The sequence below is a fragment of the Fusarium subglutinans genome (genome assembly GCF_013396075.1).
Source record: "Fusarium subglutinans strain NRRL 66333 chromosome Unknown NRRL66333_c0000122, whole genome shotgun sequence".
In the NCBI taxonomy this organism is placed as follows: Eukaryota; Fungi; Ascomycota; class Sordariomycetes; order Hypocreales; family Nectriaceae; genus Fusarium; species Fusarium subglutinans.
The window spans coordinates 25,376-52,064 of NW_023502185.1; the positions used below are offsets into that span (position 1 = coordinate 25,376).

Consider the following 26,689-nt stretch of genomic DNA (forward strand, 5'->3'; position numbering starts at 1 on the left):
CAAGTAAGCTGCACGGGCAGTGGACTGCTAACGACTTTGACCGACACTTTGAAACAAGCCTTTTCGAGAAGAACTGAGCCCTGCATTTTGAGGTTTGATGCTGTTGTCTGACCTGAATTACAGGGGTCCGTCAAAGTGACTGGCAGGCAGGTCGATAAATCAACCACCCACAGACAGGTAGGACACCAGTGCTGGTCATTAATAACCTAAGGTACCTTACCTAGGTACGCAGGCTCTCACTCTATCGCTCGCTCAGCTAATACACTTCAACGTCAAAGCGTATCACGACAATCCCAATTTTGGTCATTTCCACAGATACCCAAATACGGCATACATACATACATCGAGGACCCTGACGGCAAAGAAATAATAAGCTTATACGGCACTTCTTTAGTCGGTTCGAGGCCCTTCGATCTTTTATCCTCACCACCTCTTACCAACAATACACACACCTTGAAAAACAGACGATATCTGAAACAAATGTACGAGTCAGAATTGATACAAGCCCAGACTGAGTTGCCGATTCTCTTGTAGATATATTCATCTACCTCCCTTATACTCACCAAGTAACACAAGGAACACAAGGACACACGCATCCTAAAAGGTATTTAGATGCCCCTTAGTTACCTACCCTGCACAATTCTTCAATTCCCTTGCCGCATCACAAAGAGTTTGGCTTCAACGGGGCCCCAAAGCCCGCAATACCAGAGCCATCAATCCCACCCTGTCTGTCTATGTACATATCTTGCCTCAAATACCGAAGGCTGGACTGTTGCGGGTATCATTGACCAATGTGTTAACTCGTTTCGCCAGCGATACAGTCACTTCCCTCTTGTATTGCTACCACCTTCAACATGTTTTCTTTCGACCAAGCTTCCCTGCCTCAAATAACAACCCGCAAAGCCCTTATTGGCGTGGATTTTCAGCATGACTTCATATCCAAGGACGGTGCTTTACCTGTCCACGAGCCGGGGGACTTTGTGCACCAGACTATCAAGCTGGCCCAGGCATTTCGAGGAGTCGGCGACGTTGTGTGGGTTCAGTCACAATTTAGTGAGACCCGACCTGTGCTTGAAGAACAAATCCTTGTAAGCGACATCGCGCCCAAAACACCAAGAGCTTCCAAGAGAGGTCGACCAAACATCCCGGTTCAACCAATCGACGCCGATGGCCCGCCAGATGAAGAGGCATTCCTCAGCCATGAGGATGCTACGTGTGTCAAGGCGGACACGCCTGGCTGCCGGATAGCTTCAGCCATAGAAGACTCGTTGCCTAAAACAGACACGAGGTTAACCAAATCTCACTATTCAGCCTTCCAGTCAACCCACCTGTTGCGCATACTGCGTGCTAAGATGGTCATGGAACTCTTCATTTGTGGATCACTCACCAACATTGGTGTATATGCCACAGCTCTTGATGCCGCAGGCCATGGAATGGCAATCACTATCGTCGACGACTGTTGTGGTTACCGATCAGAGTCCAGAAAGACTTCGGCAATAGCCTCTCTAATAGAACTGACTGGATGCGAAATTGCTTCATATGACGAGGTCATGGAGGTGATACAACCAAAGCCCAGGCCCCCCAAGTCAAGAAAGCCCCCATCTTCGTCCAAGGACCAGGAACAACTCCAGGCTGCGAAGTCAGATCATTCAAAAAATGAAGGTCGCGAGAAGAGCACTACCCCAGATTTTGTTAAGGACATGACCAGTCTTCGACTGGCTTCAAATCCCCCAAGCCCCGCATCAACACCGACTCAGCCCCAGCCAAAGGCGTTGTCGACAAGTGCAGCTGAACACCATGACTCAGAGGTCAGCCCGGAATCGAAGGCTACAGAATCAAATGGTGTTGATCAGATCAAATCCACCGAGGCACCCAACGGCATACGTGAGCCGAACAAGGCCAAGGATTCCCCCATTAAAGCCGTTGTCGCAGATGCCATCAAAGCCAAACCAGACTCAGCATTATTGGATCATACTTCTCAAGGCCAAGAAGAAAGCACAAACATAGATTCTCAGCAAAATATCACGCAAATTTCAGACCAAGTCATAGAGCCATCGTCTCCAGCCGAGACAAGCCAGAAAGAAGAACGTACCATTGCATCGCCTCCGACCCAACCGATCAGCAAGCACGAAGTACAGACAATGAAAGCACAACCAGACAAGATACAGGAAATGCCCGAGATGAACAGGCCAACGGCTATACATGATGCCAACCTTCAACAGGAAGGCCTGTGCGAAGGAGATACCGACGTCATTGAGAATGTTCTTCCCGAGCCGCTACTTGAGGGCATTTTCGATAAGTTGCATGAGGAGGTTCAGTGGCAGCGTATGTCTCACCAGGGTGGGCAAGTTCCACGCCTTGTTGCAGTCCAGGGTGAGATCGGACCAGACGGGAGCATCCCAGTCTATCGTCATCCATCTGACGAATCTCCTCCACTGCTATCATTCTCTCCTACGGTACTGGCTATAAAAAAAGAGACGGAGAAACGGCTGGGCCATTCTCTGAACCATGTGCTGATCCAGTACTACCGAGATGGAAATGACTATATCTCCGAGCACAGTGACAAGACCCTGGATATCGTCAAAGGATCTTATATCGCCAACGTGAGCCTTGGCGCTGAACGAACTATGACTTTCAGAACAAAGAGAAGGGATAAGGACCCTTCACAGGAGGATGTCACCTCTCCAACAACCTCGAAAAGAGTGATACAGCGTGCCAGACTCCCACACAATTCTCTATGCCGACTAGGCTTGAAGAGTAACATGAAATGGCTACATGCCATCCGTCAGGACAAGCGCTCGAAGAAGGAAAAATCCACGGCCGAACTTGCATACGAAGGAGGGCGAATTTCTCTAACTTTCAGGCAGATAGGGACGTTCCTGAATGGCGAAGAGACTCTTATATGGGGCCAAGGTGCCAAGGCCAAGACCCCCGAGGATGCTCACGCTGTCATTAACGGACAGTCTACCGAGGCAATTGAGCTGCTGAAGGCTTTTGGGACTGAGAACCACTCTAGCGAATTCGATTGGGACGCACATTATGGGAAAGGGTTCGATGTGCTGCATATGAGCAACGCACCTCGCCTCTTTACCTGCAGCGACCCAACTATCAATATGCGCATTGCTCTCATGTTGGCAGAGTTTGGCGTGAACTATGCAAAGGGAAGCATTACGATTGGGTCTGCGGCAATAAACTCCGAGAATCTGTCAATCAAATTCGTGGACAAGGACAAATCCACTGTTCAAGGTGATATGGCTGTCATGTCGTACATTGATGCCCGCTATGGGCTTGGGAGACCTAGCAGCAGCACCCCACAAGCACCGAAGGAGTTGGCAATTCGGCTCACTCGTTTCCAGCGAGCCCTGGCTCTTTTGGATATCTGGAAGAACCTTCCGAAGGAAACGAAGAGCGGCAAACGAGACATGAAGTCTCTTCAACAAGAGCTTGAAGTTTGGGATGGGTTCCTCGCTGAGGATAATGGGCCTTTCATAGCTGGCGTGGAACTGTCTCTGCCCGACTTCGCCTTTTGGCCGGTTTTGCACAACATGGTGGAAGAAACAGGAGCAGAGACTCTCCGGGATCAGAAAAGGCTCAGCGAATACTATGAGAAGGTTGCCGAGAGGCCCAGTTTCAAGAAGGTGCTTAGCAAGCATCCGCCGCCGCAGTCGTTGGAGATCTCCTCTGCTCGATGACAGTATTTTATATAAGCAGTAAACTGGGGACCCTAGCAACTAAGTAGTGCCTGGGTAATATCTTGTGCTTTGCGAATGACTGAGGGATTGTTGATACAAATCTGTATGAAATCGCACGTGTACATGCATTGTTCGTTGCAGTAACAAGAGCTTCTTATGTAAATGATCAGTGCAACGTTACACCACAGCGGTGACCAAGGAACAGGTTAAAAATAAGGACAATACCTTTATCATGGCAATAGAAGACGTAGAGCAACTATGGGAGACTTTCAGGCGTCGCAAAAACACAAGGAGAGAGGAAAGCGTGAGAGAATTATACAATGTTTGGTATCTATTGTTCCAAAACCGTGAGGAGGATAATATACTCGACGAACCGCAGGATATTATTCTGAGGTGCTCCATGGAAGAGGATATGTGCCAACCCAATCCTCAACCTCACTTCGTAGTTGGACAATTTCGGATTCCGTCTCACCATCACCGAGGTGATCTAGGAAAATCTTTATCTTGCCAGGGCTCTTCTCACCTTTCTCCTCTGCTGCTTTTCTAGCAGCTTTATCGATACGAGATGTGATGGTGACGGCACGATCCACAACGTCAGCAACACGAACGAAATCATCCTCGTTAAAGCCACGGGTAGTCATGGCAGGAGTACCCATGCGAAGGCCACCAGGAACCAGAGCAGAACGATCCCCTGGGACTGTATTTTTGTTGGCTGCCACACCTACCAGCTCCAAGACACGCTCAACTCGACCACCATCAATGCCCTGGGGTTTAAGATCAGCCAGGACCAGGTGGTTATCTGTACCTCCGCTGACAAGCTTGTATCCCAAGCCGCCTTTGCCCTTGGGCTCGCTCAGCCGCTTTGCGAAAGCCTTGGCGTTTTTCAGAACCTGGGACTGATACGCTTGGAACTCTGGAGTCTGGGCTTGCTTGAGAGCTACAGCAAGAGCTGTGATGGTGTGGTTATGTGGACCGCCTTGGTGACCGGGAAACACAGAGTTGTTGATAGGACCTTCGAGATCATAAAGAATATCTTCTTTCGTCTTGGGATTTTGTCTCCGCACGCCTTTCCGATAAAATATCAGAGCACCTCGGGGACCCCTTAGACTCTTGTGGCTCGTTGTGGTTACGATATCGGCGTAGGCGAAGGGACCAGGAATGACCTTTGCTGCAACAAGGCCAGAAATGTGGGCGATGTCGGCTAGTAGGTAGGCGTTGATCTTGTCGCAGATCTCCCGCATACGCTGATAGTCGATTAGTCGGCTATAGGCACTCGCACCAGCGACAATAATCTTTGGCCTATATATGCTTGCCATCTCCTCCAACTTGTTGTAGTCGATATATCCTGTAGTCTCGTCCAGTCGGTACGGTAAAGTTTCGAAGTACTTTGATATCGCTGAAATCTTCTTTGTGGGCGTTTGGTAACCATGAGATAGATGGCCGCCATGTGGTAGATCGAGACCCATTAACCGATCATGGGTGTTGAGCAAGGCAGAGTAGACATAGAGGTTCGCTGGAGCGCCAGAGAGAGCTGAGAGGCCATAGTCAGCATCACATGCGCCCATATAAGTCACTTGAGAAGAAAGCAACGAACCTTGAACATTAACACCCCATAACTTTGAGTCGAGTCCGAACGATTCAAGGGCACGCTGTTGACAAAGCCTTTCGGCCTGGTCGATGAATTCATTCCCGCCGTAGTAACGGGCCCCTGGGTATCCTTCCGAGTATTTGTCTACAGCATACGTTAGTCTCAAGGTCTGTCGTCGTTCGATCTTTGGCTACTAAAGCTCACTCTGCATCACGCTACCAAGAGCATCGAGTACAGCCTGGGAGGTAAAGTTCTCGGAGGGAATCAGATTGATGAAATGCTTCTGGCGGTCTTTCTCCTGCCCAAGACGTCAGCACACACAGGGGAAGTAGATAGAATATGTAGCAACATTGCGACCAACCTTCTCAATGATGTCGAAGACAGCGGGGTCAGCTTTGCTCAGATGGGCTGAGAGGGCCTGGGATGAGGAACGAGGACATTAGATGCTAAACTTATTGGATCAACCCAATTGAACAAGACACACCTGCTGCTGGTCCTCCAGAGCTATGGAAGATGCGGCACGAGTACATGTCGCGATCACAGCAGCTGGCCTTGCGATGTTACGCAGGACCCGCGAGGTGCCTCTCACGCCAGCGAGAGACATAGCGTGCTTGACAGCCGTTGGCAAGACACCGAGATCGAATGATGCGAGCGCTTATGGGAGAGACAAATTGAGAGTCAGTTCTATTTGCGGCAAAGCAAAACAGCTTCACGAGGTGCTTGTTGTAGTCCAGCGGCGCGTTCGCTCAGGACGTCATTGACTGATACGATGGGACTTGATTAGTGCCGACGACAGGCGGAGGGTGGAGGGTGGAGGTGGAGGAAGTTCGGACAGGGCCGAGACTCGAATGATAGTTAGTGACTGTCTTATGGATCCATAGCAGCAAAGACTCAGACGGGAGACGCACACCATGGTGCTCCAAATACGATACTCTCGCACAAGATACCTGCTATAATGCTTATGTAGCCAAGGGCCCTGTAGTTATTAGATTTATTAGCGCTCTTCTTCCAGAGCGAATAAATATCTACCTATGAGTAGCTTCAGTCGGTTCAAAAACTCACACTGGATCGAAATACTCTCTGACCAAGTACATCATTCCCTGACATACATTTCTGGCCTTACATACCTTACCTACCTAAGGTACCTACCTACTGCAGCTACCTACTAGTCATATGGTTGTGGCTACAGTCAAAGTACAAAAACAACCTCGACCATAATACGTACTACGTAGTATAGCTGTTTGCTTGGTTTTCCTCCCTCATCTTCTTATCTACTAAGGTAAAGTTGGGTGTGATGGAATCGCTTAGACAGCAAATAGGTCCGTCTGGAGCTGATGCAACCTCACCACTCATTGCCATGGGAGTAGCTTTTTCTGTTTCTTGTAAGGAGAATCGGCCTACATACTAGGTGAGCTTTTGTTTGTTTTGTTTATTTCCACGATATCACCTGGCTGCAGTCCTCGTGGGTAATCAATCTTATTAAGATCTCTCTTGTTGTAAAAGTTTTATAATTAAATTAATAAAATAACTAATTTTTTTTTTAATTATCTTAAAAATAACAATTAATGCTTTATTATAAATTAATTAAAAAAATATAGGTATTTCTTTATCTTATAACAATTTCTTCTTATTTAATTTATTATTCTTAGACAAAAATACCCAAGACCGGTCAATCATTCTGTCTCTGAAGGCAAGGTTAGTACCTAGTGCATGGCATGTCCCAATCCTGCAGAAAGTCGGGACTTGTAATAATTTTGGCTCAGTTTTCGACAATTCACACTCGGTAATTGAGTCAATGACACAGATGAGACGTCACGAGCATTACTCTCATGATAAGCCAGACCGCGCACATTATTTTTTAAACGCTGGTGGTAGTTAAGTCGTGATGAGCGGGACAAGTGCTCACGAGAAGGTCGTAAATGGTGAAACATCCAAGCATCCGAGCATCATCGATTCCATTTTTTTCAATGCTACATGCCTGAACCCCCGCCGGTACAAGTGTAGAAACCAGAAGGGCATAAAAAGAGACCCAACCCGTAGACTCCGAATGCAGCCTCCTCTCAAGACCGAAATGTTGTCATTGTCCACTAGGTTTAATCTTACTCCTCGGCAAGGAGAGCATTTCGCTTCGCCACCGCACGCTCCTGCTTGCGCTCGCGGGCAGCCTTGTTCTTCGCACGCTTGGCATCCATCTCCTCCTGAAGGGCAGACTCACGGGCCTTCTCAGCCTTAGCACGGTGAATCTATATTAAAAACTCCATGTCAGCGAATGTTCCTAGCGTGGACACCAAGGAAGGGGCATCATTGATGAAACGTACGTGCTCGACGAGGGCACGCTTGTGCTTGAAAGCGTTACCCTTGCTGCTGTGGTACAGCTCGTGGTAGAGGTGCTTATCGATCTTGCCGCTGGCACGGTACTTCACCAAAAGACGGCGGAGGACTCGGAGGCGGCGCATCCAGAGGACCTGGCTAGGCATACGGGCATCGGCGGTACCCTTACGCTTACCATAGCCACGGTGTCGGCCCTCTCGTCGGGCGAGGTTCAGCTCGCGAGCGCGCGATCGTGAGTGCTGGGTGACGGGCTTTCGGATGATGAGGCCATCGGAGATGAGTTTTCGGATGGTCTGGCGAGAGTTGGCGTTGGAGATCTCGCTCTGCTCGTTGGGGTCGAGCCAGATCTTGCGCTTGCCACAGCCGATGACCGCTGAGGCCAGGCGCTTCTGAGTTCGCAGATTGACCCTGTAGTTGAGGAAGAAATCATCAGTTAGCCACCAGTACCCTCTGATAACGTTGTCATGTCCCAAATTATCCAATCCACCGGATCCGTGGCGACACCATCAAAAAGCATTGCAACCAGTTCATATACTGTTTCCAAAGCTCCTCCTGCATCGCCTCCTCGCTTGTACTGATCGTTCGGATGCACTTACATCTTGATTGTCGTTGGGTGGTGATGGCCGGTCCTCGATGGATGTTGGATGATGAAGACTGGTGAGAGGGGTTGCGAGGCCAGAATTTCTCTGCTTGCAACTCCTTCTGTGGGTTCACGCTAAGCCTAGAGCGCCAAGCGAGGGCTGCACGTGACCCTCAGGGTCGAAAGTGGCAGGAGCGACTTAGCCGTATCGAATTAAAACTACGCATTTTAAAGGTGAATAAATTATCAATGAATCATGATTCCGAAATTTGAAATTCAGGGTCTTATCGACACAAACATTTTTTTTGTTTCGATTCAATTGAGAAGTACGCGGAGATGATATGCCATTCGCACGCTTTACGCACTGTTGTGGACAGCAGGAGTGTGTTCAAACAGCTATACCAAGCCTAGAATTGCAATTGTAGACCCTGTGATCAAGTTGGTTGGTTACCTCTACTACTTTTGCATGCACGATCAAATCTTCTTAATCAAGGTAACAAGTAGATATGATTTGTGGTGAATTTACCAAGTGTGCACCGTGTGTAACAGTATATTCAACGGCATTCGTCCTGGACACATGCCCACCTCGCCTAAGATTTGTATTTGCGATATGCTCTTTTACATATTATGAGAAGGCCTCGCTGCCCACATCAACTTTTCCAACACTCCAAATCTCCTTCTCATCCTCAGCTTCATCGTTGGACAGTCCCAATCCCCCCTGTCCACCCTCAGCCTCGCGCCTCTCGCGGGCTTGAGAGCCTAGCCTCATGGCGACACGTTTAAAATAGTCTCCCATGCTCCTCTTGGTGTTGGCTGGTAGATCTGCTCCTGGACCAGCCATGAATTTATCGAAAATGCGGCTCTCTTCATCAGCCACATTGAACAGTTCCACAAATGCCGCCTCAGCAGCGAGTTTGACGGGAATAACGGGGTCGCGAACACTGGCAAATATGGGTTGTGCTAACAGGGCGATATGAGGTCGGACCATCTCCATATCGTTGCGACTGACAGTACGAACGACAACCAGTGCAAGTCTGCGCGAGTCGGTTGCGTTGCCAGGTTGGATCACAGAGGCAAGAGCTTCAAAAATTCCCTTCGTAGTCTCAAATGTCTTGGGAGAATCAGATAGCAGGTACTTTCCAGTCGCCAGAATGCAATTGTCTGCAATAAATACCTAGACGGTTGTCAGTTTACGAATCAGACTCGATCGGGGAACATAGATGTGGCTTACGTTCTTGTTAGTGACGCCCTGGCAAAGCAATTCGGGCAAGTCATCAGCTAAGGAGCTTTGAAGCAGCGCGTCTGGTGACTCCGCGAGGACTGAGTTCAGTGCAAGGACAGATGAATGAGTGAAATGCGAGGTCGCCACGCGGTTCTTCAATAAACCATGAGCGGCTTCCTCAGGAACATTTTTGATCAGAGCCCCCAGCAGCTTGGCATTAGTGATGGTCATAGTCTCATCTCTCTCGTCAGTGTCCATGTCGATAAGCGACAAGACAGAAACTCGTGATGTTTCACCCATATTCGCACCCGCCTTACTGATAACTTCATACAAGGCCTTGAGCATGGCCGTCTTGACGCCGGGATCGGCCGTCTTCGAACCAGTGACCAGTTCAGCAATCAACGGATCGATGCGGGGCGTATACTTGATCAAAGTACCCAGGGCCTTGGCAGCCCGTGTTCTCAAAGTCTCACTGGACGGGTCTGCAAGGGACTTGGCAAATGTACGTTGAAGCTGTGGAAGAAAAGGTTTCAGTGCTGCAGGCATCTTATCCAAGAGATTATTGAGTGTTAGAAGGATCGCTGACTTGACTTCAGTGGCGCGCTCTGAAACGACACGGATCAGGGGTCCAGTAATCTGGGTAACGAATGGCTTCAGAGAGGCCTCGCTTGTCCTGTCAACGATGTCTGAAATACCCAGAGCAGCTTGAACTCTTTGGTCTGCAGTGCCATTCATCAAACCTTGCAGGAAGATTGGTAGAATGGCATTGATGCCCTTGGGTAGCTCGAACCCACGCAGGTTTGCTCCTGCGACACCGATTCGCTGAAGAGTTTGCCGAGTGGAAATGACGAGCGACTCCATCTCCTCTTTTCGCAGCTTCTTTGTGAATGCGCTGAGAGCCACCCACGCAGCCTTGACGACATCGGCATCTCTGTCGTCAAAGGAGTTAAGCAATGAACGAATGATATCCTGGTTGTATCTGGAATAATCCACGCTGGCAGCGGCAAAAAAGTTGCCCAGGTGGTGAGCAGTAGCCGCTCGGCGTCGGTGGTCCTCGTGTTTGAGAAGTTGAAGCAGAACGTTCATGACCGTATTAAGACCATCGTATTCGTCAATTGACTGAATGACGGTGTCGAAGGATGTCGCCAGCTCCGCCCGAAGGCCATCGTCGTCACAATTTATCTCATTGTCCATGAGCGAATTGATAATGTTAGGGAGGCGACGATTCATCGCAGGACCAGCAACCTTGGACAGAGATGCAAGAGCCTTGGCATCGAAGGCTGATATGGGTGGTGTCGTGAGAGTTGGGATGAGGTTTGGCAGGATAATATTCGAGCGCGTCGTCTCAGTAAGCAGGGTGAGGAGTGCCTGCAGAGCATTGTCTGCGTCACTCTCGGACCGCAAGAGGTTGAGAAGGAAAGGAAGAACTTGATCAACTGCTCGCTTGCCAAAGATTTGCTGGAGCGAATCAAATGCTTCAGCAGCGGCTTCTCGGACATCCTCATCAGAGTCCGTCAGTGCGGTACGAACGACGGAAATCAGGGTCTTTTCGTGATCCTCAAGAGCCTCCGGTGACGCTGAAGAGATAAGCTCCCTCAAGGCAAAGCAAATACCCTGCTTAGCGTCAACGTCTGTAGATGTCTGGAGGCCCTCTTCCAAAGTAGGAAGAAGACTGGAGAGAACACTGTCCCCAGCCTTTCGGATAAGTTCTCCTAGGGCATTGCTGGCAATGACCTTGTGTTCCATATTGGAACTTCCCAAGCGACGGATAAGAAGTTGTGTGAGGGTTGGCACAAGCTCCTTCAGGGTTCTCGGGCTGTGAACAAGAACCTTCCAAACAGCAATAGCGGCTGAGCGAACGGCCCCAGCTGTATCGCAGCGGCACACGTAGAGTGCAGAAAGTATCTTATTCCGCTTCTCCTCTCCGAGGGTTTCCTTCAAAGAGGCGCCTGCTTCTTTGATGTTCTCGTCCTCCTCAATGTCCTCAGCCTCGGTTCCAGCCTTGATACCGGTAAGGTTGAAGAGCAGATCCCCTACAAGTTCGACAGAGCTAAGTCGGATTCTGTAGCTGTCGTCTGCAAGGCCGCGTTCAAGTTCTGGAAGGAGGAGATCGACTGCACGAGCAGCAAAATTCTTGACCAGCAGACGGCCTGCACGCAGTGCGGTTTCACGAATCGACTCGACATCATCGGCAAGACCAGCCAGAATGGGCGGTACAATGCGACCCAAGTAATTGGAGAAGCTGTTGCCAAAACAGACTGGAAGGAAAATAAAAAGTGACATAAAGCCCTCGCGAACGGCGGGCTTTGAGGATTCGACATTTTGAAGAATGGTGGGAAGAGTCTCCTCCAGCCTTGTCGTTCCCAACCCAGCAAGCACCTCGCTGAGAGCCTGAGCGGATCCCAATCGATCACCAGCACCAGTATCTGATTTGAGGGTCTGCATCAGGCCAGGAATAAGATCGGGAAGTGTGTCTTCTCCAAGCTTCTCGACCAAAGAACCCAACGCTCTGGAAGCCGTCGCTCGAGTGGTAGGCACAGGGTCGACAATGGCAATCTTCAGACCAGCCACAAGTACAGGCAAATGCATGACCACGTCCTTCTTTTCGGTCAGATGAGCCAAGCTACCAATGACCTGAGCTGCCTTGCGTTTGGTATTGGAACGATCGCCCAAACCACGCTGCAGAATGCGAGTGACCAATGCTAAAGATGGAGCATCGAGGTAATGAACAAACTGGACCTTGATGAGCGAGTCCAGGGCTTCATCTGTATATTTTGTAGGGTCACTCAGAGCCTTCAGAATAATGTCGACCAACGATTTAATTTCTGGATTGTTGATGACTTCACCAAACCTCTTCAAGCTTCGGTTTGCGGCGGCCCGTACTTCCTTGTGGCTGTCGTTTAACACGCCCGTCAGAGGGGGGATGATGTCTGGCAGACTGTTGGCGAGCTGCTGCGGATCGAGGTATGCCATTGCACCAAGAAGGTCACAAGCACCCTTCTTGCTCCTCCACTGTTGCTCTTCAAGACCATCAAGCAGAGTTGGCATGATTCTCTTCACACCGTAAGAGCTTAGCTTCGCAAAGCACGACTTAGCCGCTGCCAGACAAGCCTCACGAACGTTTGCGTTAGCATCACCGAAGCCCGTCAGCAGCTGGGGCACAATCTGGATCACGTAGGGTTCAAAGACGCGTCCAAGCATAGTTGAGAGAAGTTCGTATGCTAGCAAAGCGGCCTCGCGCTGATTTGCCTCCTTTTTGTTTTCCATTGCATCAGTGAGAGTTGACAGAACTCGGTACTCTCTTAGTGCGGCGATGCCTCTGCCCATTACAAGGCCAGCCAGACCATATGCCGAACCTCGCTGAACAGCATACTTTTTAGAAGTGAGGAGCTGCTCCATGATTTGACCAAAGTATTTGGAAGACTGGTCAGGGCAGGCCCGGATCAGCGGAGGCAGACATTCAGCAATGGCATATTGTACCGTCTCCGAGGGCGTACTTAGAGTTGCCACGAGGCGGTCGATAACGATAGGTATCTTGGGATCACCAGGGCTCAAATGGCGAGCCAAGGCACCGTACATAATGATCACTGCCTCGTTGACACGGTCAGCAGCGTCGCTGTTTTTGTCTGGTTGTTCCAATGTCTGTTCAAATTTTGACATGAGCTCATCAAGGATGCCCTTGCCGTGAATTTCGATGGTCGTGATCGAAGCATCCAGCATCTCACCTCTCACTACATCGTTTTTATCTCCAAGAGGACCGGCATCGATGAGAAAGTCAAAGAAAGGATCCAGCTGATCAACCTTGAAAACTGGAGCAATCTCTTTGAAAGCTGTAGCGACACCTTGCCTTCCTTCCCAAGGATCGGACAGATCCATCTTTTTGGGCATGCCAAACTCATCGAGCTGCTGAACTCGGGGCTTAGCAAGCTCGACATAAGTGGCCTTGAGCTGGTCAAGCACCGCAGGTAAAGACTCATCATGTAAGCTAGCTGCTTCAGCCAAGGAGCGAGCAGCGGCACGGCGCAACTGCCCATCTTTGCTCTCGAGGAAAGGTAACATTTTGAGCGGTACTTCCGGCGTCACTTCGAAGCCACTCTCCTCCCATATCTCTCGACCGAGGTCCTGGTTTTCTTCCTCATCGTCATGAGCAGCGATCCAGATTTCATTGGAGTAGCCAAGCTCGCTCATGTCAACTTCAGCGCTGATAGATTGCAGCACAGTTGATCTGACACGCGTTTCAGGCACCAGCGCACCCCTTGCAAGAATAGCCATCTCATCGCGGTCCATGTTTGGTGCGATGCAGCGGCACATATCAGCAAAACAGTCCCTTAGGAGCTTGTAATGCTGAGCATATGCCTGCATAGAAGTGATAAGAGCTGAAAGAAGCTCGGCACGAGGAACAGCCTCATCACTACAGACGTCTGTATGGTATGAGAGGAACTCGATGGCCAATACTAGCTGAGCATCTGCATCATCGGGCGAATCACCAACTCCACCTTTACGGAGAAGCTCCAGCACGAGAGGCAACGCGTAGATGAGTGACACAGAGTCGAAAGGTCGCTGCTCGCCAGCAAACCGTAAACGGTACAAAACCCTTGTTACCAAATCTTCAACAGCTTCCTCTTGAAAGTTTTCTGCCAGCGACACGCCGCGCAGCCTGAGGGCCGCGACGCCAAGGAAAGGCCTCATCGAGCCCAAGCGATCTGTAACTTTCTCTGCGCAAGTTATGTAGGCCAATGGAGCTGCATCACCAGTGATCATCGTAGCACCGGCGTCCATAATGCCGATCAAGAGTGAAACTGCAGTACCAAGCCATTGGGCAGCATCTGTTGGTGGACCAGTGGCAAGGCTTCGGATAATGCCAATGCCCCGCAAAAGTCTTGCCTCAATCTCAGTGATAGATTGCCTGATCAGGCTCTCTTTCTTGAGTTGAGCATTGACTTTTGCGTTCTCTTCTGGGGTCAGCTTCTTCTGTTGGCCCTTCTTCTTTTCAAGCTGACCCCTAAGTTCTTCCTCCCATTTGAGAATATCATAGTCCTTTTTATTTTTGTCCAAGACTTGCTGAGACTTCTTTGCAAGCACGTCAACGAACACGGTACCCTCAGGCGTTCTAAAAATGGCCGCTTCGACAGGGCCAATATCGTGGAGTTGCTCGGCGTTGAGATCGCGGCTGAGGGTCTCCAGCAGTCGTGGAATAATGGTTTCGGGGGCAACAAAAGCCAAGTCAGCAGCTGCGTTGTAAGCAGCTTTCTTGATGGCGTCAACCTGTCGATATTGGTTAGCGAGGTTCTTGTACCCCGTGGACGTCATACAAACCTTCTGGGAGAACGATGTTTGATTCTCTATTTCTGTCACAAGCTCATCTTGGTACTTCTTGACTAGATTGCCAGGGTCTAGTTCCATCCTGAGGCACAAATCGATCCAGCTTGCCCTAGGGATCAGCTCTGGGCGCGCCAGAACAAGGAGATTGTTTGCCTGTGTTTCGAGATCCTCCGTGTTGATGGTTTCCCCGGACTTTTCGATGTCACTGGGGGTCAAACAGATAGCCTTCACAACCTGGACCAAGTTATGAGCGCCTGATGATGGGTCCTTATCAGGAGATCCAGAGTGCTTCAGATAATCCCAAAGGCCGGCGATAATGAAACCTGATACCAGTTTTGGACTACGAACGTACAGACTGGAAAGGGTCTTGGAGGTCTCCTGCTGAACAGTTGCCGGCACGCTCTGAGCGGCAACTAGGTGAATGATTGCTTCTGACCAAGCGAGGGCAACCTGATTATCAGCCCCCTTGTCAAGGCCTGGAAAGATAGAGTTCAAAGCCCGTGAAAACCACTTAAGATCCTCGTCGGCTGTGATCTTAGAGTAGATTCGAGGGCTGAGGAGGAAGGATGACTTGGGATCCAAGGATAGCGATTGCTTGGTAACCGATGCTTTTGCCAAGCTTGAATCGGCCGCAGAACCAGGAAGCACGCGATTGATATGTGTGCTTACAGCCGTCAGAATGTAGGCACCAACAATGAGGCCGTTCTGAGCAGCACTAGCTGCATTGGAGGTCACCTCTGTAAAAGTGATAATGAGTTTCGGTATCACTGCGTCCACAAAAGCAGCCATTGCTGAAGACACTGATTGCGCTTCATTGAGGGTTTGCAAGATACCGCCGACACGGAGCAACCAGTACTTCCGAAAAGGAATTTTCTTTTCAGTAAGGCCCTTAGTAACGGATTCCAGCACACTTTTGGGAACCTCGGCATCGTTGGTCAATAAGAAAGAAACCGCTTTTGCTAAGGCTAAAGTCTCCGCAGCTAAAGCACCCTCATTACCTTCTTTGGCAGCGATGACTGCAACTGCGATTGCGACTTGCTCGGCACTTGCTTTTGAAAGAGGCGCGGCCTGAAGCATTTGCGCATGCAGCACACGGTGGTCGGGAGATGCAAGTTTGCCGGATTTCAGGGGCGTCGCAATCTCGTTGATGACTTTTTCCAATGACGCAGTATCGCCAGACTTGTTGACCAGGGCGCTGAACGCGTCTAAGGAGCCAGCACGAATAGTTGCATTGGTAGATTTTGCATTTGACAAAAGGGGCTTGAGCAGATTCTGCTCCAGGATCTTGGAAAGATCAAAATTCTCAGGGAGGCAACGAACAAGAGGCGTCACAACTCCACCAAGAATGACCTCAGGGGCGCGCAGAAGGCCCTTCTCGAGAGCAGGGATCAGCTCTTTAGATATTTCTTCAAGTGTGGCAAACGAAGCGAAGAAATCACCGAGTCCAAGCACTAGATGCTCTGGAACACTAGTTCGAGAGCCCATGATCTCTCTCGTGAAGAAATCGTAATATCTAGGTTTGAGGGAATCGAGAACAGGTCGCAAGTGATCCTTCCTAGCGGATACGCCAGCGATGACCCCGAGTAAGACAGCATTCCTAGAGATCGACTGAGCCCCCTTCGCAGTCAGGACATCAACAGAAGCAGAAAGTCGCTTTTCGCTCAGTTCATTCGAGGAGAAGAGTTTCCGCAAACCCCTCCTTGTAACAATGATGGCGGAGTGAGTGACTGACTTCCTGGAAACGGGCTGGTGGCACTTTTCCAGAGCATCTGCGTCTGCTAGGACGATATCGGTAGCAAATTGTTCCCACTGCGAGGCATCGAGATGCTGCATAAACAAACTGCACCATTCGACGAGAACGAATGCATTGGTAGGAGCAATGCCAGGTTTCTGGCTTTCCCTGCGCAAGGCAGTAATGAGCGGGGCGATTGTCTTGGAGTCGGCACCAGAGGAAATAAGCGCAATCAGGCACTTCTGCACCGACAGCCTGGACTGCCTATCTGCGTAAAAGGCATACGTTCCGAAAAGGAGCGGGAGGAGACGTGTAATTGAGGCGCTGTCAAGGGCTTCGGAGCTATGGTCAGCTAGTTGATAGAACGATGGAAGAGGACAAGGGCTTGCGCACATTTCTGGGCCAATTTGTCTTCAATTGTGCGCAACTGAGTGATTCGAACAGCAGTGGAGGATGAGGACAGTGCCTGTTTAACAGCGGCCATGTCAAGAGGGGCCGGAGCGCCAGAGTCGGATGAGTCGCCCTTAGACATTCTGGAGTTCGGAAACGGAGGTATATGTTCGGGTTGGTGAACTCATCTGGGGCTACCAGAGCTCGTGAACGCCAATTCCGAGGCGTAGGTCCTCAGTAGAGGTGGTGGAACGTAGGTAATGTCGAGAAGGTTTCGTGGTGGGCTCGTAGTTGGTGTTTTAGAATTTTTGGGCACCAAATCCATCAAGAGAACGCAAATATCTCGTCTCGACCTAGGTATGGACCTTTACCCCACGCTGAATCAACAGAGGTCACCTTACCTAAGATATCCAGAGGGATAGGTACCTACCTACCCTCGGGAAGCAAGAAAACACCAGACCTCGATATAGGGTGTCAAAATAAACTTAACAAAGAGCCCCATAAGCTTAGGCTAGATTCACCTGAATATTTTTATTGCTTAGGGTCAAGGGCCTGTGTTTTCTTTCCTCCCCTAGCCTACCTACCTAGGCACCTAACGTAGCACCTCGTCGAAAGCTCAACAGCCCATTTAGGTGGGGTTAGGAGCCCTGAAAGTCTCTAGCCCACTGAAATTCTCGCGGCCCGGTATGACGCATCGCAAGTTGGCCTGTCCTGATACATCGCTAGCCTCCATGACTAAGCCTCCAGCACAGAAGCCGTTCAACAGTGCAACTGTACCTTGCAGATCTATCTGAGTACCTATCTACCTACCTATCCAAGGAACAATCTTGTCACTGCCTTAGTACCTAGGTAAGGGAGGTCGGTAGATTGGAATTCCGTTGCACTGGTGGTATATCTGCTGGGCCATGAATCTCTCCCCAAGACTCTTCTTCTAGGTGATCGATAACTTCACTGTTGTGGTACTACCTACCTGTCCATCCCCTCTAACTCACCCTCATTCAGGCACGATCCACAGAACTGGAGATCAAAGCCCTGGCGTCACAACCTCCACCTTCAAATCACTTCACTTCTGCACCCTTCGTCTGTAGATCGGCACTCTCAATGACCTGCAATCGAATTTTGTAGCCCTCTTCATTGCAGGGGTAACCCAATCCTCAGTTTCACTGGCAGATTTCTCCCTCGGCCATGATACCTCTAAACTAGAGAGCGATCATCCTTTTCTTCAACCCTTTCTCTGTCTTTACCGCCTGCTGGCCCTCCGTTAACGATAATGGCGGGTGCGAAAAAGAAAAAGAAGCCCGCTGCTAACCCAGCTCGAGGATTCGCAACCACATCGGTTGCTTCCAAGCCCAGGCCTGAGGTTGCCGAGTCTGAATCGAAGCCTGTGACTATCAAAAGTCAAAGTGCCCCTCCATCGACCCAGAAGGATGCCCCTCCATCCTCGTCCGCAACAACTGGCGGTGCGACCACCAATGCTCCAACCCAGGAGACGGCCCTCAGCCCCGAAGAGTTCGAGAAGCAGTTGGAAGAATCTGAGCTACAACTGCTCGTGGAGAAACATGCAGCAAAAACAAAGAAAGATGCTCAGCGGCAACGGAATCGTCTCGATACTGACCGTAGACTCCTTCGTGGCCAAGCCGATTCTATCAATAGTTTCAAATGGCTACCACCAGACTTGATGGAACACATACTCGACCTCGTGCAAGCAGAAAATCGATTTGCCGCTTCTAGCCTGTCCTCCTCAGAGAATGCTGGCGCTGGGAAGGTGCCTCCTGAAGAAGACATGATCATCCGCCTCTGGACATTACAACAAACCCTGATCGCAGCAGAGTTCCCCACGGACCGAGTGACGGCTGTGATACGATATATCCTCGATATAGCACCTAATGTCGCATCGACAAATCGAGATTCTATCTGGGGACTTGAAGAGGCCCTCGACTGGCTAGCTAGAGAATGCAAGATTGGAGAACTGCCGAGTTACGAACCTAGATCGAAGCCGATCCCCAAAAGCACCGGTGGTTAGTCTTCTGACGTCTTGGGCCATTCTCCGACTAACCATGTATAATAGATACCCCCCAGGACAGTCCAATGCCGAGCCGCTCTAGTACTCCTCGTCAAATTGATACTCGGAATGGCCGTAGAAACAAGCCAGTTGGGAGCAACGCTCGATCAGTCAAAGGTTTCTCACCCAGTAAAAAATTGGTGGTGGCTTGTGACAGCGACATAGAAGCGGATGAGCTTGTTCCAAAATACTTGGAGACTAAAGCCAAATTGCTAGAACACGAGCGGGGAAAAGACCGACCAGATAGCTCAAAGACATCAGAATCGGACGAAGAACTTGTTGTTGCCAAGCTCGAAGCTAAGATTCGGAAGATCGAAAACGATGTTCTTTTCGACAAGTATGAAGCCGAGCAGCGGTGGAGAGCCCAAAGAATTGATCTCGAAAGGCGACTGGCTGCCGAGAAGCAAGAATACCAAGCTCAAGCCGAGGTTATACCAACCAGGGCGGAAGAAACTCCTCATGAGCAAGTGGAAAACGATGACATTAACGATGAAGCTGAGCGCATCGCCGCCGAAGTCCTGGCCGAGGGGCAAGATGAGGATGAGGATGACATCGGCGGATTATTTGCATCTCTGCCACAAAATGAGGTTGACGCAAGCACAGGCGAAAACCGAACAATTGTAAACTCAGCCGATGGAAATCGAATTACAATTCGCGATTTTGGCAAGTGGACAGGCATTAGTCCTCGAAGGGCACTCGAGGAAGCATGCCGTTCGAGGTTAGCCCACTTGTTGTCGCTACAAATTGTATAAAATGTGCTAACCACGAATCTTAGGGACTCTTCGGCCAGAATCTCATACTCTTTTGTATCAGATGCTTCCTTCGCAAATCGTCATTCCTTGGATATTACCTGGACCAAACCTCAAGAGGTTCCACCACCAGCAGCCTCATCCGACGTACAAATTGTAGCGGACCCATATAGATTCACTTTTACGATGATCGGCATTGCAACGCCGGATGCTAAGCAGTCCGAATCCTATATTTCCACAGTGGCCTTGTTTTATACTTTCAGCGGCAATACCAAGGACGAAAAAGTGGTAATCAGACTTCCCCATGTCTGGAAAGACGTTTGGGCGGAACTTGCTGAAGCACGAAAAGCTCAAATCGACGAGCAAGATAGAGATGTGGTGAGGGACTTGAGAGCTCTGGTGCGTCAAAGACATGACCAGGAGCTTGAAGATGGTGTTATCATTCAAGGCGCGTTTCGGGGACGGGGCGCCAAGCACACTCACGACTCTGGCGATGATGGTGGTCAAGATCGATCAAGGCAGAGCGTTGCAAATGGGGAGTACTTTCAGAAGATTTGGGCAGACAAGTCGAGCACGCGCAAGTTTCAGATGATGCTGGTAAGCAACAACCTGTGCTATTAGGTTTCAATGACGCTGACGAAGCTCAGCAATCCCGAATGCAACTCCCCATGTGGAATTTCCGAGAACAAGTCTTGACTGCTGTCGATGAGAATCAAGTGATAATCGTCTGTGGAGAGACTGGATGGTACGGTCTTTGAACACGTTGTTCTCGAGGTCTTACTAACTGGACAATAGCGGAAAGAGTACTCAAGTTCCGTCTTTCTTACTAGAGCACCAGCTTTCTCAGGGGAAGCCCTGCAAGGTTTACTGCACGGAGCCAAGAAGGATCTCTGCGATCTCTCTCGCTCGCCGTGTCAGTGAAGAACTTGGAGAAAACAAAAATGACCTTGGAACGAATAGATCCCTAGTCGGATATTCTATTCGACTCGAGGCTAATACTTCGAGGGAAACAAGGCTGGTGTATGCAACCACTGGTATTGTAATGCGAATGCTTGAGGGCTCCAATGATCTGCAGGAAGTGACGCACCTGGTGCTTGATGAAGTTCACGAGCGGTCTATTGACAGCGACTTTCTTCTGATCGTCCTGAAGAAGCTCCTCATAAGGCGCAAGGACTTGAAGGTTGTTCTTATGTCTGCTACAGTTGACGCGGATCGTTTCTCTGCTTACCTTGGCGGAGCACCAGTTCTCAATGTCCCTGGAAGAACGTTCCCAGTGCAGGTTAGATACCTCGAGGATGCCATTGAACTCACTGGATATACACCTGCGGATTCTGAGCCTGACAAAATGGTTGACTTGGATGATGATCCTGCAGAGAGTGATGGAGAAAACACTAAGAGTGACATTTCCAAGAGTCTATCAGGATACACTGCAAGAACACGGTCGACACTGGCTCAAATTGATGAGTACCGTATCGAGTTCGATCTTATTTTGGAGTTGATAGGTCAAATTGCGGATAACGAACATCTGCAGAATTTCAGCAAGGCTATTCTGGTGTTTTTGCCAGGTATTGCTGAGATTCGCACACTGAACGACCTGCTGCTAGGAGATCCCAGGTTTGCCAAAGACTGGCTTGTGTATCCTCTCCATTCAACCATCGCTACGGAGGACCAAGAATCGGCATTCCTTGTCCCACCGTCAGGAATTCGTAAAATCGTTCTTGCCACCAATATCGCCGAAACCGGGATCACCATTCCCGACGTCACTTGTGTCATTGACACTGGCAAGCATCGTGAGATGCGCTTCGATGAGCGACGCCAACTCTCACGCCTGATTGATACCTTCATTTCTCGCGCCAACGCAAAGCAAAGGCGTGGTCGAGCAGGGCGTGTACAAGAAGGGTTATGCTTTCATATGTTCACCAAATTCCGCCATGATCAGTTAATGAGCGACCAGCAGACGCCCGAGATGCTTCGACTTTCTTTGCAGGACTTGGCGATCCGAGTCAAGATCTGTAAGATCGGAGGGATCGAGGAGACACTTGGCGATGCTCTCGACCCCCCCTCGGCCAAAAACATCCGTCGGGCGGTTGATGCTCTTGTGGACGTTCGCGCCCTTACTCAGGCTGAAGAACTCACACCGCTTGGACACCAGTTAGCCAGGTTGCCTTTAGATGTATTCTTGGGTAAACTCATTCTGTATGGAGTCATTTTCAAATGTTTGGACATGGCTATCACTTCTGCTGCTATCCTATCTTCCAAGTCACCCTTCTCGGCGCCGTTTGGACAGCGTACTCAGGCAGATAATGCTCGCATGGCTTTCCGTCGGGGAGATTCAGATCTTCTCACTCTTTACAACGCATACCTGGCTTGGAAGCGAGTATGCCAGTCTGCTGGGGGCGGCGGAAAGGAGTTCCAGTTCTGCCGCAAGAATTTTTTGAGTCAGCAAACTCTTGCAAACATCGAAGACCTCAAAGGACAACTCCTTACCTCTCTCGCCGACTCCGGCTTTCTTTCCCTCACTGAAGACGAAAGAAGAGCCCTTTCCCGAGCTCGGTTTTCAGGAGGCAGAGGACGAAGGCAGCAGCAATTTTATGATATTCCTCGAAGAGTCAATCTCAACAGCGACAACGATGTTGTCTCAGCATCAGTTATCGCCTGGAGCTTTTACCCCAAGATTCTTGTAAGAGACGCGCCCGGGTCCAAGGGTTTAAGAAACATCGGCACAAGTCAGTCCATCAGTCTCCATCCATCATCTGTCAATCGGGGACGCCACGACCTTCGATGGCTTTCCTATTATCATATTATGCAGTCCAGAGCGTAAGTTTTACCGAATACAAAAGAGGTGAACTGGCTAATGTTCAAAAAAGGGTTTACCATGCCCACGAGGCCACTGCCGTGGAAGCATTCGCCATTGCACTGCTTTGTGGTGATGTACGCTGTGATGTAAGAACACCAAATCCTTCTTATGGCTGTATCACTGATAAGATCACACCAGATGTATTCCGGGGTCATCGTTCTCGATGGAAATCGCGGTCGCTTTGCAGTACCAGACTGGAAAACGATGCTAGTCATGAAGGTCCTCCGAACACGTTTACGAGAGCTCTTGACGAGATCTTTCAAGCAGCCAGGCAAGCTTCCTACTGCTCAGCAAGAAAAGTGGCTTGATGTTTGGCAGAGGATCTTCACGCAAGATTTTCAAGATAGATCTACTGCGGGCATAATGAGCAAGGGGTAAGAATACACATTCTATGGGTGTCTTATTTGACTAGCTGTAAACTGAATATCTAGGTCATCGTAGGATGCCAGAAACCAGAACGGGAGACAAGTTGCACATGCTGGGAGAAAGGGGCTTATTGTATAACTTGCCGGAGTTTCATGGGGGGTGATTTGCATATAGCCGTGCTGGCTTTGAACATCAGTGGAAAGCCATCTGAGCAATACGTGAATGACAGAACAAGACCGTGTGATAGCTCAGGTTTGATTTGATTAGTTCGCAACCAGCAACTGCATTTATTCGTACAGCCATGTAATAAACACTCCCTTCCGTTCCCTAGTCCCCTGGATATCATTGAAGTTTAATGAATTACATCATGGTACATCAGTATACCATTCAAAACCAGCGACTGGCTCAGCACTTATTGTTCAGACCCAGGCTTTTCTCCTTCGTCTCCTTTGTTCATATCTTGGCCGCTGGCGAGGAACATCGCCTTAAAGTCTGCGTTGCTCTTCTTTGACGAGGTTTCAGAATCGCCGTTCTGAGCCGGCCTGGGTGCGCTGGGCTTGAAGCCAAGGCCAGGGCCACGGCGAGGGCCAGGTTTCCCAAGCACTGGTCGCCGGACTGTAGATGGCGGTGGCATGAGAGTGGTTGACGAGCTACCTGCAGCCTTGGTTTTCTGTTCTTGACCCTTGCTCTTGTCCCTTTTCCCGTAGACAATACGGTCCTGGGTACGTGCTGCCTTGGCTTGCCGAAGTTCATCCATTGTGCCCGTTCGAAGCTTGTGACCCTCAAAGTCCATACTATCGAGCTGTAAACTCGCCTTGCCCGCAGTAGCTGCATCGACAAACTCGATCTTAGCGCCACCATTACCGGGGAGCACAGTTAGCTTCACAATAGCACCCAAAGGCTCAACGAGTGCTCGGATTCGTGCATCGTTCACAGTATCAGGTAGGCCCATAAGTGCGATCGTCTTTGCTGAGATGTCTGCTGCGGTGGGTTTGGACTGAGCTTCATCGGGTGCGTCCTCCATTGCTTCGTCACCCTCTGCGTCATGTGATAAAGGCGCAGACGAGCTTCTGGCGGTATCCGCAACAACAGTTGTTGCAGCACGTTTAATCTTTGACTCTTTGGAAAGAGTAACTTCTAGGATCTGGCTCTTGAACTTGGTATTGTTCATTTCTGCCACGGCCTTCTCGGCCTCCTCTTTGGTCGCAAAATCAACGAAAGCAAATCCTTTAGTCTTACCCACCAGGTTTCGGGGGAGATTGACCCGCGTGACATTGCCATACTTGGAAAAGACTTCTCTCAAATCCGCCTCGGTTGCCGTTCGATCCAAATTGCTAATATGTATCTCTCTGCCTTCTGCAAGGGCACCCTCACGAGCCTTCTTGTGACCGGGGTCAGAATACTTGGCTAGAAGTTTCAGGCCTCCTTCAAGAACGGTGCCATCCTTCTTCACAGCTTTCGCTGATGCCTCCTGGTCTCGGAACGAGACATAGCAAAACCGGCGTCTGGTATCAACCTTGAGGCTAGGCAATCTGATGCTCAAGACCTCGCCGCAATCTTTGAAGAGGTCACGAATATACTTTTGATCAGCGGCAGGAGGATAATTTGCAACGTAAACGGTCAAGTCGTTCCCTAGCCTTACGGTAAGTTGTGACTGGCCGAAGTATTTGTTGTCCCTCAACAAGGCGGATTGAGCTTCTTGAGGGGACTTGAATTCGATGAGTGCTGTCGAGGAATCGGTCTTCTCCTCGCGGACCAAAGCCGTTATGTTGTTGATGTGGCCGTACTCTTTGAAATATTGTCGAAGCTTGGTTTTATCAACATCCGCTGGTAAATTGGAGACCAGGATGGTCGAATTCTCTCTGTCTCTCTTCAGGGGCTGGTCGTGTTGAGTTGCCAGAGCTTGCTCAGACACCACCCCGTTGGGCTCATTCCTTTGTCGCTTGTTGTTGTTCTCAGGTCCATCTGTGGTGTCAACTTCAGAATCCCTTTTCCTTTTAGGACCACCCGGTGATGTAGACCCCCGGCCCTTGTCTAGGGTTCCAGGGGCAGTATAGTACGCTGCATAGGCCGCAGTCTTCTCTTGTTCCTCCCGTTCCCTGCGCTTTTTAACTTCTTTCCCGGTCTTGTGAACCCGGTCCGCTGCCTTTCGCAGGGGCAGTGGCATTTCGTAGTCGTTGCAATGCTGCATATACACCTCCAGAACTTTCTCTGGCCAGTCAATACTTCTTCGAGCAACAGCACGGGTAAGGACGGCAGTAGCCAGAGTTGGTATTCGATAAGTGCCACCGCCAGACGAAGGCGTAGGGCTTCTGTTGTCTTGGGCACCAGCTGATGAGAAGATGAGCATCTCCCACATATAATACCTGAACCAAAAGTCGTGGTTATCTGCATGGATCTGCAGCGCTGCCAATTTGTTCCACTGAGCTCTGGCTTCGTCCACGGCACCCTTCTTTTCTGTGAGATACTGAATGTAGATGCGCTCAAGGCGAAACTTGGGGTCACCCTGGAAGTCCTTGTCATAAAGTCGCTTTCCTACAACTGAAACGTCCTCCAGAGCCGCAATGAGACCTACATCTGCAACATCAACAGCCTCGTCGGAGGCACTAGCATCCATAGCATTGCGTTTCAGGAACCCACACCAAGCCACATACATTTCGATCATTCCCTCCATGCCATCTTTGAGTAATTGATCCTCACTAGTTGCAGAATGTTTGATGGCCTCGACCTCGGCGAATGGACGCTTAGCTTCTTCGGCGCACATAATGTATCTATTCCAGAGAAGGCCGGACCAGGGGCAGTGCTGAACAGCTCTACGGAGTACGTCGAGTAGACTGCTCGGCGCTTGGAGATCGGTGTTTGATGAGGATAGAAAAACAATGTACTCATACCAAGTATTTTGGTCTGTAGCAAGAGCACTGGTGAGAGCACGTGCGTAGAGGCCACGGCACAGATCAATTCCAATTTCGGGATTGTCGTTGCTGCGCTTACTCTGAAGCATCTCCCACTCGAGATACGTGGTGAAGGCAGCTCTCTGGGCTTCGATATCGCCTGTGTCCACCGCTTTCTTCAAAGCAGATTCGTAGGGGTCTCGAGCAACGATCAGCCGTTTCGTCTCCTGGGCGTTGATGGTAACATCCTTCATGGATTCCTCCCATGCAGTGCGGTTGTACTCTGATAGAAAAGTAGAGAAATTTTGGGATGTTTCGTCCCAGGTAAGATGGGGAGTAAGCAGGCGGTCGCGGTATAGATGTGTGATGCGCTTTATGCCTTCGGGGGTTCTCGTCTTAGCCAGCAATTCCATCTCCAGTGAGATCCAGCGATCCCAGAGAAGATGACTATCGCCTAGACGGTAGCGAATAGCCTCGTAGCCTTGCTGCCACAAGTCGAGAGCGCCGCCGAAGGAAAAGAGCTCTCGGCCGAGCATGCACTCTTCATCAGACCAGCCATGGCCAGTAGGGCTCTGAGTAGCTTCCCACAAGGACCAGAAGTAGTTGCAGTAGGCAAGCCAGATGCGTAAGCTGCCAGGCTCGGAGCCTACAGCCAGCTTGTAATGTTCAACAGCATTGACTCGCTGCTCGAGGTCGGAGGCGTTGCGGACGATCTCTTCGAGATAGGCAAGCCAGTTCTCTTCGCCTACTGGGTTGGCCATGTTTGTCGCGTGTGCACGTTTTGGTGGAGGCGCATCACAAGATGCTTCTAGTATTATCGATGAACAACCTCAATAGCGGCGCATAGGATGTTGTAAGGTGAAACCGGGAGGGGGCAGTCGAAAGACCAGAAATCGTTGAAAACAGG

General features: G+C 50.0%; 6 protein-coding genes across 6 annotated transcripts; 2 read left to right on the top strand and 4 right to left on the bottom strand.

Annotated features, from left to right (window-relative positions):
• Positions 1–854: 854 nt before the first annotated feature.
• FSUBG_8673 (alpha-ketoglutarate-dependent dioxygenase alkB like 3) lies at positions 855–3,692 on the top strand (the record flags this gene model as incomplete). The annotated part of the gene is made up of 1 exon (XM_036687104.1): positions 855–3,692. The coding sequence occupies one exon, from the start codon at positions 855–857 to the stop codon at positions 3,690–3,692; it is 2,838 nt and encodes a 945-aa protein (XP_036535807.1).
• Positions 3,693–4,075: 383 nt separating this feature from the next.
• Positions 4,076–5,884, bottom strand: FSUBG_8674 (serine hydroxymethyltransferase mitochondrial; the record flags this gene model as incomplete). Its single annotated transcript, XM_036687105.1, has 5 exons — positions 4,076–5,223; positions 5,287–5,424; positions 5,485–5,578; positions 5,642–5,698; positions 5,765–5,884. The coding sequence occupies 5 exons, from the start codon at positions 5,882–5,884 to the stop codon at positions 4,076–4,078; spliced, it is 1,557 nt and encodes a 518-aa protein (XP_036535808.1).
• A 1,495-nt stretch (positions 5,885–7,379) lies between these two features.
• FSUBG_8675 (50S ribosomal L19e) lies at positions 7,380–8,169 on the bottom strand (the record flags this gene model as incomplete). The annotated part of the gene is made up of 3 exons (XM_036687106.1): positions 7,380–7,523; positions 7,599–8,061; positions 8,147–8,169. 3 exons carry the CDS (start codon positions 8,167–8,169, stop codon positions 7,380–7,382), a joined length of 630 nt encoding a protein of 209 aa, XP_036535809.1.
• A 647-nt stretch (positions 8,170–8,816) lies between these two features.
• FSUBG_8676 (translation activator GCN1) lies at positions 8,817–16,999 on the bottom strand (the record flags this gene model as incomplete). Its single annotated transcript, XM_036687107.1, has 3 exons — positions 8,817–9,365; positions 9,423–16,801; positions 16,861–16,999. 3 exons carry the CDS (start codon positions 16,997–16,999, stop codon positions 8,817–8,819), a joined length of 8,067 nt encoding a protein of 2,688 aa, XP_036535810.1.
• Positions 17,000–18,127: 1,128 nt separating this feature from the next.
• FSUBG_8677 (DNA RNA helicase (DEAD H box family II)) lies at positions 18,128–22,966 on the top strand (the record flags this gene model as incomplete). The annotated part of the gene is made up of 8 exons (XM_036687108.1): positions 18,128–18,875; positions 18,926–19,637; positions 19,695–20,265; positions 20,316–20,413; positions 20,464–22,485; positions 22,536–22,599; positions 22,664–22,899; positions 22,957–22,966. The coding sequence occupies 8 exons, from the start codon at positions 18,128–18,130 to the stop codon at positions 22,964–22,966; spliced, it is 4,461 nt and encodes a 1,486-aa protein (XP_036535811.1).
• A 337-nt stretch (positions 22,967–23,303) lies between these two features.
• On the bottom strand, positions 23,304–26,543 carry FSUBG_8678 (PRP24-pre-mRNA splicing factor; the record flags this gene model as incomplete). The annotated part of the gene is made up of 1 exon (XM_036687109.1): positions 23,304–26,543. The coding sequence occupies one exon, from the start codon at positions 26,541–26,543 to the stop codon at positions 23,304–23,306; it is 3,240 nt and encodes a 1,079-aa protein (XP_036535812.1).
• Between the last annotated feature and the right edge of the window lie 146 nt (positions 26,544–26,689).